The 13,606-nt window shown below is 46.8% G+C and overlaps 1 protein-coding gene across 9 annotated transcripts in view; it reads right to left on the bottom strand.

The window, feature by feature from the left end:
- The window catches only part of caskin1 (CASK interacting protein 1), a 398,894-nt gene that overhangs the window by 81,052 nt on the left and 304,236 nt on the right, over nt 1-13,606 (bottom strand). For all 9 annotated transcript variants that reach the window (XM_033040506.1, XM_033040507.1, XM_033040509.1 and 6 more), the window contains exons 7-10: nt 8,645-8,753; nt 7,700-7,808; nt 6,059-6,153; nt 2,016-2,133 (exon numbers count right to left, since the gene is read on the bottom strand). In XM_033040506.1, the coding sequence (XP_032896397.1) occupies nt 2,016-2,133; nt 6,059-6,153; nt 7,700-7,808; nt 8,645-8,753 (431 nt within the window). The remainder of the gene's footprint in view (nt 1-2,015; nt 2,134-6,058; nt 6,154-7,699; nt 7,809-8,644; nt 8,754-13,606) is intronic.

Here is a 13,606-nt window from a genome sequence, read left to right as displayed (position 1 = left end):
CTTGACATTCAGCTGCTTATGAACCATGCAATTCCAAACTTGGATTGTTTTCTCTGGAGCATCGGAGGCTGAGGGAGAACTGATACAAGTATATAAAATCATGAGAGGCATAGTTAGGTTAGATAGAGTCTTTTTTCCAAGATGAAATGCCAAAGACCAGTAGGCATTGCTTTAAGGTGAGAGGGGCAAAGATTAAAGGAGATGTGTGGGGCAAGATTATTTAAACAGAGAGTGGTGGATGCCTGGAATGTGCTGCCAGAGGTGGTGATGGAGGCAGAGATGTTAGTGGCGTTAAGGAGCTTGTAGCTGGGGGCATGGAATGTTTATCTTGGATTATCTTATTTTGTTTATCTTGGCATCGTGTACGGCATGGACATTGTGGGCCGAAGGGCCTGATCCTGTGCTGTACTTTTCTATTTGTCATCAGAAAATGGGATCTAAACAGGGGTGTCACATTTGCAAGTCCATTTCCTTTATAATAAACACAAACACATTGATACAAATTTTAATATTGTTCAATGAACTTGGCAAATACAAAGAGGAGCTCAGTTTAAAATAATATTTAAAAAATAAAATAAAATGACAAATAAAAAAACATATTTTTTTCTCTTTTCTGAAGTAAATATTTATCAAATCCTTCAAATGCAGGTGTTAGGTGTCTGGCAAATTCTGGAAATGATCGAAGAACAAATATCAACATAAAACATGGAACAGAGGTGGGCCCTTCAGCCCACAGTGTTTGCGCTAAACACGATGCCTAATAAACTGATCGCATCAGCCTGTACATGATCCCTATATCCCCTGCATTTTCATGTGCCTATTTAAAAGCCTCTTAAACACTACTATTGTATCTGCCTCCACCATCAACTCTGACAATGCATTCCAGGCCCCCACCAACCCTTGTGTAAAAAACGCCCTGCATGTCTCCATTAAACGTTCCCCCTCTCACCTTACAGCTATGCCCTCTAATGTTAGACATTTCCATGCTGGAAAAAAGGTTCTGACGGTTTACCCTATTTATTCCTACATCCATCAAGTCTACCCTCAACCTCCGACGTTGCAGAGGACACCATCGAAGTCTGTTTCCTCTGCAATGTAGATGAAACCCTCTTATCAATGCAGCATTTTGGTAAACCTCCTCTGCACCATCTCCAAAGCCTCCATTTCTTTCCTGCAACAGAGTGGCCAGAATTACATGCAATACTCCGAATATTAGCACACATCCGTTTTGGTCGGCATGTTATAGGAAAGATGTTGTCAAGTGGGAAAGGGTGCAGATATGATTTACTAGGATGTCGTCAAGATTCATGGGCCTGAGCTACAGGGAGAGGTTGAGCAGGCTAGGACTCTATTCGTTGGAGCACAGAAGGGTGAGGGGTGATCTTATAAATGTGTACAAAATCATGAGAGGAATAGTTTGGGTAAATGCACAGAATCGCTGGCTCAGAGTATGAGAATTGAAAACCAGAGGACAAAGGTTTAAAGTGAGGGGGATGAGATTTAATAGGAACCTGAAGAGTAACATTTTTACACAAAGAGTGGTGGGTTTGTGGAATGAGCTGCCGGAGGAGGTAGGTGAGGCAGGTATTATCGCAAATGTTTAAGAAACGTGGATAGGATAAGTTTAGAGGGATATGGGTCTGGCATTGTAAGGCAGCAACTCTACCGCTGTTGCCACATAAAAGTTGCTCAGGAACTCTGCTAAGAAACAGTTAGACAGGCCCATGGATTTGATAGGTTTCGTTGGATATGGGCCAAATGCAAGCAGGTGGAACTAGTGTAGATGGGGCATGTGGGTTGATGTGGGCAAGTTGGTCAGTGTGGGTAAGTTGGCTGAAGGACTTGTTTCCAAACTCTATAACTCCATGACATCAGTTTGTCTTGATCTTTACCAGGTCTGGTAGTGTTCAATATTAAAAACAGTTCACTAAGAAAAAGACACACTCCCCTGACACTTTTATTTGGCACCTTGAGATGGATTGAGAACAAATGTAAAGAGACAAGACCAGTGTTACCTGATCTCTTGTTTATCACCTCCGCAATAGATGATGGGAAGTAACCCACTCTGTCATTGCCAGTCCTGTTGTCATGGATACAGCCTTTCCATCTCCCATCAGGATGCTGTTCTAGGACCTGATTCAGGGAAATCGAAGAAAATACAAATTTAAACATCCTCGAACGAAACTTTGCTGACTCCTGGCCTCATTAGTAATTGAAGTCAGGTCGTTTCACAGAGTAATCAGAGCATTAAATAAATAATAAGCCAGGGGCCTACTCTCGGTCCAGAACTTGCAGCCTGTAAATCTGAGAATCCCAGAGGAAACACAGAGACAGATAACGCTGCAGAATTATTTACTAGCCAAGATGATTTGCCTTCTTGCAATTGATTTTGTTATTCAGTTCTGCACATTGCAAGATCAAATTTGAAAGGATTTGAAAAGGATAAAGACAAGCTCCACAGGAGCCAAGGGAAGATTTTGAACGTGAGAAAAAAAAATGGAAGCTTGAAGCCAAATAAGATGAGGTGAAAAGAGCTGGTTTCAGACGATGGTGCGATAATACGATAACACTGGGCTTGTAGTGCAGGTGTAGGGATAATGTTTATTCTGGCTGATGTGAGGGGGGTCACAGTCGCAATGTAAGCCGTTGATCTCAGGATTGAGAGGAGAATTTCTGAAATTAGACAAGTGCAAAGCTTTGGAATTCTCAGCAGGTGGGCCATGGAGGCTCGGTTGTGACAGATATTGGTAGATTTTTGGACATTAAGAGAATCAACGAACATAGTTAGTGCAGGTACAGGTCCACCACTGATTTTCCGGCACTCTTTGTTCCAGAGCCTTGCTGTATTATCCATTTTTCCGGACCAACAGAGGTCACGGCCTTGGGGAGCCGAGATACCGACCCGCAAAGTTGGCTTTGGAAGTCAGTTATGGGAATGGATCTGCTGGCTCTGGCTGGGCCGGAGTTCCAGAGCCCCAGCCACAAGGGGCGAATTCAACCCATCGATCAGCCATGGAAGTCCCGATGAGGTTGAGATGGGCCGCCACATCCGGCCTCGGCTTCACATTTTTGGTGGGACTTCTGCGGGGAGTATGTCAAGTTTAATCTTTGTCCGGAGACCACCAGTTGCCAGAAAATCAGTGGTGAACCTGTTAATGTTGTTAATGTCAAAGGTCTTTATAAACGAGGGCCAAACAACCTGCTCCTAGTTATTTGGATTATGCCCCTTATGTTCTGATTCTTAATCACTTGCAGGCAGAGGAGATTAGCTTAATTTGCCGTCATCTTCAGCATATACATTGTGGGCCGAAGGGTCTGTTGCGGTGCTGTACTGTACTGTTCTATGTCACCAGAATGATGCCTGGATTAGGGAGTTTTAGCTACAAGGTTGGACAGACTTGGATTGTTTTCTCTGGAATGCCAGAGGTTGCAAGGAGACCTGATAGACGTATATAAAATAATGAGAGGGCATAGATATGGTAGACACTCAGAACATTTTATTCCCAGGATGGAAATATCAAATACTAGAGGGCCTAGTTTTGAGGTGAGAGGGGCAGAGTTTTACGGAGAAGTGTGGGGCAAGTTTTTTTACATGCTGCCAGGGGTGGTGGTGGAGGCAGATACGATAGTGGTGTTTTTAAGAGGCTTGTAGATAAGCACATGGATATGCAAGGAGTGGAGAATATGGATTATGTGAAGGCAGGTGAGCATTTGCCCTGGCTGCATGTTCAGCATGGACATTGTGGGCCGAAGAAGATTTTTAAGGTGGGGCTTGACAGTTTCTTGATTAGTACCGGTGTCAGGGGTCATGGGGAGAAGGCAGGAGAATGGGGTTGAGAGGGAAAGATAGATCAGCCATGATTGAATGGTGGAGTAGACATGATTTGTTCTGGCTTTTTCTCGCCTCCTGTTTATTCCCCCCCCCTCCCCCCCTCTACTTTCAGTCTGAAGAAAGGTCCCGACCCGAAATGTCACCTATCCATTCCATTCCTAGATGCTGCCTGACCCACTGAGTTACTCCAGCATTTTGTGCTTTGCCTTTTGATTATTTTTTTTAAAGAGATACAGCATGGAAACGGCCCTTGGGCCCACAGAATCCCTGGCGACCCGTTCACACTAGTTCTGGGTTATCCCACTTTCCCGTCCACTCCCTACACTAGGGGCAAATTTGCAGAGGGTAAATTAACCTACAAACCTGCACGTCTTTGGGATGTGGGTGGAAACCGGAGCACCCGGGGGAAGCTCACACGGTCGCAGGGAGAACGTGCAAACTCCACGCAGACAGCACCCGAGGGCAGGGTTGAGCCTGGGTCTCTGGCGCTGTGAGGCAGCCGCTCTACCAGCTGTGCCACTGTACCGCCCCTGCGCACTTTAAGCTGCGCTACTAGGTTTGTGCCAGGCTTCCACAAGTTAAACTGAGCAAATTAATTCATTTATGAATATGGATGGAGCGGTGGCACCGATCAGGGGAGATGTTTTTGACAAGGTAGACGGGATGTTCCCTCTCATATTGCAAGTGACTTTGAGTGAGACCACGTGAGTGGGAAGTGGAGGATATCGATAGATATTATTGCTGGCGATGGCTCGCCTATAGCTCCACCTGCTGTAATCCTGGGGCATTGACAGGAAGAACCACAGCTTAATTGATTAGTAATAAGGAACTGCAGACGCTGGTTTATACCGAGCATACACACAAAGTGCTAGAGTAACTCAGCAAGTCAAACAGCATCTCTGGAGAAAAAGGATGGGTGATGTTTCAGATTGGAACCTTTCTTCAGCCTTTTTCTCCAGCTCCTGCCTGACCTGCTGAGTTACTCCAGCACTTTGTGTCTATCTTTGGATTAATTGATTAGTTAAGAGATACAGAATGGAAACTGTCCCTTCTGCCCACCTAGTCCACGCCGACCATCAATCACCCGTTCACGCTCGTTCTACGTTATCCCACTTTCTCATTTACGCATCAAACTCCACACAGACAGCACCCGAGGTTGGGATTGAACCTGGTTCTCTGGCGCTGTGAGGCACAAGCCCGACCAGCTTTACTTTACCGAGTCCGCACCAACCAACGACCCCCGTACACTATCAGTAACCTACACACTAGGGACAATTTACAATGTTACTGGTCAATTAACCTACAAACCTGTACATCTTAGGAATGTGGGAGGAAACTGGAGAAAACCCATGTGGTCACGGGAAGAACGTACAAACTCCGTACAGACGGCACCTGTTCTCAGGATCAAATCCGGGTCTCTCTATAATGTAGTGAAGGCTTTCTCAAAGTCTCTTGATGTCACAAAGGTGGACTAATATTGCCTCAACATCTGATTCCCTATGGCAACTACAGCTGGACTCTCAAGATAGAAGCAACCAGCTCCAAGGGAAGGAATTTGGATATGGAGGAGGTTTCACAATGTAATCCTACCACTGGTGCCTTTCCTGCAACTCACTGGCCATGGTCTATGTGCTTAGTAGGATGTCTGGGTGAAAGATTATCGTGAAGGTCACTACCAGGGTAGAGAAGATTGTGCAGGAACAAAGAACTGCACATGTTGATTTATACCAAAGATAGACAAAAAGTGCTGGAGTAACTTAGCGGGTCAGGCAGCATCTTTAGAGAAAAAGGATGAGTGGCTCAGACTCAGAGAAGATTGTGCATTGCCAAACAGATGTCACCTTCTATTAAGCCCTGGAGTATTTAGACATTACTTTAGACTTTAGAGATACAGCGCAGAAATGGGTCCCTTTGGCCAACCGAATCCAAGCTGTACACTGGTTCTATCCTACACACTAGAGGCAATGTACAGAAGCTAATTAACCTACAAACCTGTCCGTCTTTGGAATGTGGAAGGAAACCGGAGCACCCGGAAAAAACCCACACGGACATAGGAAGAACGTGCAAACTCCGTACAGACAGCACCAGTAATCAGCATCGAACCTGGGTCTCTGACGCTGTAAGGCAGCAACTCTACTGCTGCACCACTGTGCCGCCCCAATGGAGTTGTCATTGTAATCACAGTTATCGAGTGTTTTATGAAAGAATGCAAAATCTTCCACCTACTGTAATAATGTCTCCTGTCTTCACGTTAAGGCTGGTCAGGTCATAGTTGTTACAGTAGTCCTTCACCGCCCTGACCTGCAGGGCAGCTGAGGCATCTGCGAGGACCGAAAGAGGAGCCATTATCATCGGGAGGCAACTGAGGGCATCTGCTCAGAGAGCCCTAGTCTTAGTATGGAAACAGGCCCTTCAGCCCACCGAGGCTCTGCCAACCATAGGTACCCATTTACACTAACCCTACACTAATCCCATTTTTTTTTAGAGAGTTAAGATTTTAGACTTTTAGATTTAAACAATCCCTTTGGCTCACCGAGCCACTGCTGGTCATAAGTACCAATTTACACTGATCCTACACATCCGTTTTATTTATTATTTTTAGAGAGATACATTATGGAAACAGGCCCTTTGGCCCACCGAGTCCCTCCCTCCCTGCCGTCCCTGCACCCATTTAATGTACTGCTACACTATTCCCATTTTATGTTTTTTTAGAGACATACACCATGGAAACAGGCTCTTTGGTCCATCAAGTCCCTGCCAACTATAAGCACCTATTTTCTCTAATCCTACACTAATCCCATTTTTTTCCAAAGAGATACACCATGGAAACAGGCCCTTTGGCCTGCCAAGTCCATGCTAACCATCATTTGCATTAATCTAATCCAACGTTATTCTCTCCAAATTGTTATCAATTCCTTCCAGATTCTACCATTAATATATTTCTCATGAAATCAACTCCACCAGATTCTTCCACCCACCTACAAATTGGGAGCAATTCATAAGCCAATTAATCTGCTGCTTTGCACGCTTTTGGGATGTAAGGGGAAAAGGAATACAGAGGAAACTCATGTGGTCACAGGCAAAAAGAGTCATAGTCATATAGTAAGGAAACAGGTCCTTCGGCCCAACTCGTACATGCCGACCAAGGTGCCCCATTTACACTAGTCCCACTTGCTAGCATTTGGCACATATCCCTCGAAGTCTTTCCTATCCATGTACATTGCCATGAGCGTGCAAACTCCACACAGACAGCACCCGAGGTCAGGATTGAACCTGGGTAACTGGAGCTGTGAGGCAGCAGCTCTTTCAGCAGTAGTCATACAGCATGGAAACAGGCCCTTCGGCCCAACTTGCCCACACCTGCCAACATCCCCCATCTACACTGGTCCCACGTGCCTGCATTCGGCCCATATCCTTCTAAACCTGTTCTATCCAAGTGTTTCATGCTTGTCTAGGAAAATGCAGCAGAGAACAAAGTGTCTTTAGACTTTACCTAGTGTAGAAACAGGCCCTTCGGCCAACCAGCGATCACTCGTATACTAGCACTATCCTTCACACTAGGGACAATTTATAGAAGCCAATTCACCTACAAACCTGCACGCCTTTGGAGTGTTGGAAGAAACCGGAGCACCCGTAGAAAACCCACGGGGTCACAGGGAGAACGTTCAAACTCTGTACAGACAGCACCCATAGTCAAGATCGAACCTGGGTCGTTGACGCTGTATTGCAGCAACTCTACTGCTGCGCTACCATGTCACCCCTTTGCCTTCTCCAAAGCCTCTCCATGTCCCTTCACCACCACCTCTCCAGACAGAGCCTACCCTCTTTATTCCCCGGCTGCTCCCAGCTTTCATTGCTTAAACGAACCTCTGAGCATTTGCTTGATTTCTTTGCTTGCTTGTGTTGCTGTGAATTGGTGTACAATGTCCAGGGCTGTCTGGTTGTAGGTGTTCTTGATATGTGCGTTAACTCCACTCTAAAAGAAAATAAATAAATCAGCAACTGGTATATATCATCTACACAGTGCCAACCTGCGTACGCGGACCGGGGACGTGCTTGCCGCGGACCGACGACGGAGGACTCGCTCGCCATAGTCAGAGGCCCGGCTCACCCACCGCAGACTCTGAACTCAGCCCTGAGACAACGGTGTCGACGGGACCCGCGCCTCCCAGTGCGAGGTGGGACCCGAGAGCAAGGTGGACCTTTGAAAACAATGTGGGGACCTGGGGGGGGGGGCGCACCGAGAACAGAGGGAGACTCGTCGGTGGAAGGGTGGGGGGGGGGGGGGGGGGCTGGTCTTGCTGCCAGATAGGAATCAGTTCAGTTAATTGTCATGTGTACCGAAGTACAGTGAAAAGCTTTTTGTTGCGTGCTATCCAGTCAGCAGAAAGACAATACATGATTACAGTCAATCCATTTACAGTGTACAGATATAGATACATGATAAGGGAATATTCAGCAGATGTATTCAGTGCCCGGCACTAGATGGAAATATTCAGTGGACTTTTGTAACTTTGTTGGTGCCAAACACATGGCGACACTTGTGCACTGCCTGGGTGAGGTCCGCTGTAGGATTTTACCGGGTTGTACGCAAATTGGATAAAGGCTCTGGAACCAAAGGTGCCGGAAAACCAGTGGAGGACTTGTGTTAGACCATGGCAGAGGAGCAGAACTATGCCATTCTGCCCATCGATTCCGTGACTGAGTATAGCTACAAAGAGGGGGACGTATTTCTGCTGGGTTGTGCAATTGCAACCTGTTACAGGCCAAGTGATCCGTATCGCCCACTGGTATTCTCACGAGGGATCTTACTTCCAACAGCAAGCGAACCACATCAGTCTTCCCACACAGTGCAGCTTCGTGAAGCGCCGTTCCTGCTTTTGTCTGGCGGTTTATATCAATTCCGGCCTGCAACAGGAGTCTGTGGGAGGATGAAAAACAAACACAGTTAGTGTCAAACAGCACACACACTGGTCCTTTAGCCACTCAATGCCACGCTGCACATCAACCTCCCATTCATACCAATTCTTCACTTCCACGCCTCATTTCACTCGCATTGACACCCTCCCTACGCACTAGGAGCAAACAGTGGCCTTTTAACCGACAAACTTGCACGTTTTTGGGATGTGGGAGGAAAGCGGAGTACCCGGAGGAAGCCCACTGAATCTCTGCCAACAATCGATTACCAGTATGCACTAGTTCTATGTTATCCCACTTTTGCATCCTATCCCTACACTCTAGGGGCAATTTACAGTGGCCAATGAACTTACAAGCCCGCACGTCTTTGGGATGTGGCAGGAAACCTGAGCACCCGGAGGAAACCCACGCAGTCTCAGGGAGAACGTGCAAACTCCACACAAACAGCACCCGAGCTCGGGATTGAACCTGGGCTTTTGGCACCTTGAGGCTGCACCAGCAAGTGAATGTGTATTTAAGAATATAAGTGGCGGCATGATGGCACTGCGGTAGAGTTGCTGCCTTACAGCACCAGAGACCCGGGTTCGATCCTGACTACGGATGTTGTCTGTACAGAGTTTGTACGTTTTCCCTGTGACCGCATGGGTTTTCTTCGGGAGCTCCGGTTTCCTCCTACATTCCAAAGACGTACATTGGCTTCAGTTAATTGGCTTCTGTGAATTTTAAATCGTCCCTAGTGTCTAGAGTGGAAGTAGTGTACGGGGATCGCTGGTCGGTGCAGACTCAGTGGGCAGAAGAGGCGATTTCTGCGCTGTATCACTAAAGACTAAAGTCTACTCAGTCCTGCTCCCTCAGAATCTTATTTCTAAAATGTCAGCCTCTAACTCGATTAACAAAAAGATTTGCACAGCATTTAAAAAAAGTGAAGTGCATCTACGCTGAAAGCTGTAAAGATTTTCTTGCTGAGTTCAGGGAAGAGGGAAGATTATCACTCAGACAGCAAATCATTTCCACCTGCTCTACACTGTGTAAACCTCCCAAGGAAATCATTTGAGATCAAATTAAATCATGAAAACAAGTTGAGGCCAGATTGTTAATAGCTGGGAGGAAAGTAATGATTGACCTTTGCTGACAGTGTTATAGAGTAATGGAGTCTTGCAGCACGTAAACAGGCCATTCGGCCCAGCACGACCGTGCCAACCAAGTTCATAAATTCATAAATTGTTGTTGCAAAATTAGGCCATTTGACCCATTATGTCCACTCCGTCATTCAATCGTAGCTGATCTATCTTTCCGTCTTAAACCCATTCTCCTGCCTTCTTCCCATAACCCCTGACACCCGTACTAATCAAGAATCTGTCATTCTGCGCCATAAAAATACCCAATGACGGCCTCCGCAGCTGTCTGTGGCAATGAATTCCACAGATTCACCACCCTCTGACTAAATATGTTCCTCCTCATCTCCATTGTAAAGGCACGTTATTTTATTCTGAGGCTTTGGCCTCTGGTCCTAGACTCTCCCACAAGTGGAAACATCCTCCCCACATCCACTCTATCCAGGCCTTTCACTATTTGGTAGGTTTCAATGAGGTTCCTCCCTTCATCCTTCTAAACTCCAGCGAGTACAGGCCCAGTGCCGTCAATCGCTCATCATATGTTAACCCAATCATTCCTGGGATTAGGTTACCCTAAGCTGATCCCATTTGACCCTTTTGGGCCCATGTCCCTCTAAACCTTTCATATCCATGTACCTGTCCAACTGTCTTTTAAATGCTGTTATAGTACCTGCCTCAACTACCTCCTCATTCCATATACCCAGCACCCTCTGTGAAAAAGTTACCCCTCAAGGGACATACCAGTGATGGCTGGTTGGTGCGGACTCGGTGGGCTGAAGGGCCTGTTTCCATACTGTACCTCGAAAGTTCAAAGGCCTCTGGCCAACCGAGTCCATGGCAACCATTAATCACCCGGTCACACTTGTTCTAAGTTATTCCACTTTCTCATCCACCTACTAACACATTAAGGATAATTTTACAGTGGCCAATTAAATAATTAACAAGCATGGCTTTGAGATGTGGTAGGAAACCGGAGCACCTGGAGGAAACCTTTTTTTGTTCTAGACTACAGCACCAAGACAGTGTTGTCTATTATTTTACTACAGTTTTGTGCGCTGTCTCTAGAGGGCAATATAACCCAGTGTTTTAAGGAGAGCCTTGGATGCTCTGGCAGATACAGTACGCACAACTACAGAATGTGATGACACATGTGTGGCAGGAGTTAGAGATTTATTATTGCAGGAGTCTGGTTAATACATAGATCACTCACAACCTGCTCTTGTCATATTATCTGCGACCATTTTGAATAACTATGATAATCTCACTACATGCACCAACTGCCCACCCATAAATTAAGTCGCACACACGCACATACACACACGCACGCACGCACACACACGCACGCGCGCGCACACACACACACACACACACACACACACACACACACACACATTAAGTGAATATATTTAGTTTAGTGTGTAATTCAGTTTAGAGATACAGCGTGGAAACAGGCCCTTCAGCCCACTGAGTCCACGCCGACCAACGACCAATGACCAACTGTATGCTAGTTCTATCCTACACACTAGGGGTGATTTACAGAAGCCAATTAACCTACAAACCTGCACGTCTTTGGAATGTGGGAGGAAACCGGAGCACCCGGAGAAAACAGACATGGTCACAGGAAGAACGTACAAACTCTACACAGACAGCACCCGGAGTCAGGATCAAACCCTGGGTCTCTGGCGCTGTAAGGCAGCAACTCTACCACTGTGTCACTGTGCCGGTACCCGGATGTGGCGTCGAAGGGCGAGAAGCCGAAGCAAAGAAGTGGAAGCCAACTAACCGAACGGAAACGAAGAACCAAATAACCGAAAGCGTACGAAGCCGAAAAACAAACTAACCGAAAGGGCGGGAAGCCTAAAAGCCAACTAAGCGAAAGGCCGCGTCACATAGAAGCCAACTTACCGAAAGGCTGCTGTGCCGAAAAGCCAAATAATGGACATGACGTCGCCGGGGGGGCGGGACTTGTCAGCGATTGGTCCAGACCCCCGCGTCCATCACATCACTGGCCGGGGGAGGCGGGAGGGTGGAGGTCATTTTCCCCACACAAGACCGCCCTGGGCTGGAGGGTGACTGGGCACTCTGAACCCGAGCACCAAGTTGTAAGCGGCCGAAGGAGCGCATCCCTCGGTACAGCCCCCACTCGCCCACGGCTACCCTCCGCCTCGTCTCCCCCGTTCGGCCAGTGATGTGACAGGCTGTGGGTCGGCAGCGGACACACATACACACATGGGGCTGGGTGGAGCAGAGTTGGGGACAGTGCCTCTGTGGCAATCGCAGCACGGACAAGTCACTGTCAAGATCATAGAGCGGATTCACGTCTGACTCGACTAATGTAGAGCGGCTATGGAAGTTGGGAAAACTGGCACTGACAGCGGTCCATGTTAAAGATCAGCACCTACCAACAATGAAGCTGGGGGGCAGTGTTAGCTGTGAGGAGGATGCTAGGAGGCTGCAAGGTGACTTGGATAGGCTGGGTGAGTGGGCAAATGCATGGCAGATGCAGTATAATGTGGATAAATGTGAGGTTATTCACTTTGGTGGCAAAAAGAGGAAAGTAGACTATTATCTAAATGTTGGCCGATTAGGAAAAGGGGAGATGCAACGAGACCTGGGTGTCATGGTACACCAGTCATTGAAAGTAGGCATGCAGGTGCAGCAGGCAGTGAAGAAAGCAAATGGTATGTTAGCATTCATAGCAAAAGGATTTGAGTATAGGAGCAGGGAGGTTCTACTGCAGTTGCACAGGGTTTTGGTGAGACCACACCTGGAGTATTGCGTACAGTTTTGGTCTCCTAATCTGAGGAAACACATTCTTGCCATAGAGGGAGTACAGAGAAGGTTCACCAGACTGATTCCTGGGATGTCAGGACTTTCATATGAAGAAAGACTGGATAGACTCGGCTTGTACTCGCTAGAATTTAGAAGATTGAGGGGGGATCTTATAGAAACTTACAAAATTCTTAAGGGGTTGGACAGGCTAGATGCAGGAGGATTGTTCCCAATGTTGGGGAAGTCCAGAACAAGGGGTTACAGTTTAAGGATAAGGGGGAAATCCTTTAGGACCGAGATGAGAAAAACATTTTTCACACAAAGAGTGGTGAATCTCTGGAACTCTCTGCCACAGAGGGTAGTTGAGGCCAGTTCATTGGCTATATTTAAGAGGGAGTTAGATGTGGCCCTTGTGGCTAAAGGGATCAGGGGGTATGGAGAGAAGGCAGGTACGGGATACTGAGTTGGATGATCAGCCATGATCATATTGAATGGCGGTGCAGGCTCGAAGGGCCGAATGGCCTACTCCTGCACCTATTTTCTATGTTTCTATGTTTCTATGAAGGCACTATGAAACCAGCTGCCGCAAGCCCTTCCCACAGGACGGGATCGGCATTAAAACTCAAAAAAGAGTTACATTGATTTTAAAACAAAAATTGTTACATGTATAAATAGTTCTTACATTCAGGAACTTGGTTAATTAAGTGGTGGGATTATTTCCCTGTCCTAACTATGCCTTTGCTTTAGCCAGTGGTTCCATCCGTTCCATCCTTCCCTCGCAAAGATCTGAGATTCCATTAAGAGCACACTTGGTTGAATACATGAAGCCGATGAAATGAGACAACTGTCACACCAAAGATAGACACAAAAAGCTGGAGTGACTCAGTGGGACAGGCAGCATCTTTGGAGAGAAGGAATGGGTGACGTTTCTGGTCGAGACCCTTCAGACTCAGTCTTCAGGTCTGAAGAA

Source organism: Amblyraja radiata, chromosome 22 (assembly GCF_010909765.2).
Source record: "Amblyraja radiata isolate CabotCenter1 chromosome 22, sAmbRad1.1.pri, whole genome shotgun sequence".
Taxonomy (NCBI): Eukaryota; Metazoa; Chordata; class Chondrichthyes; order Rajiformes; family Rajidae; genus Amblyraja; species Amblyraja radiata.
This window is presented reverse-complemented; position numbering and strand designations above follow the sequence as displayed.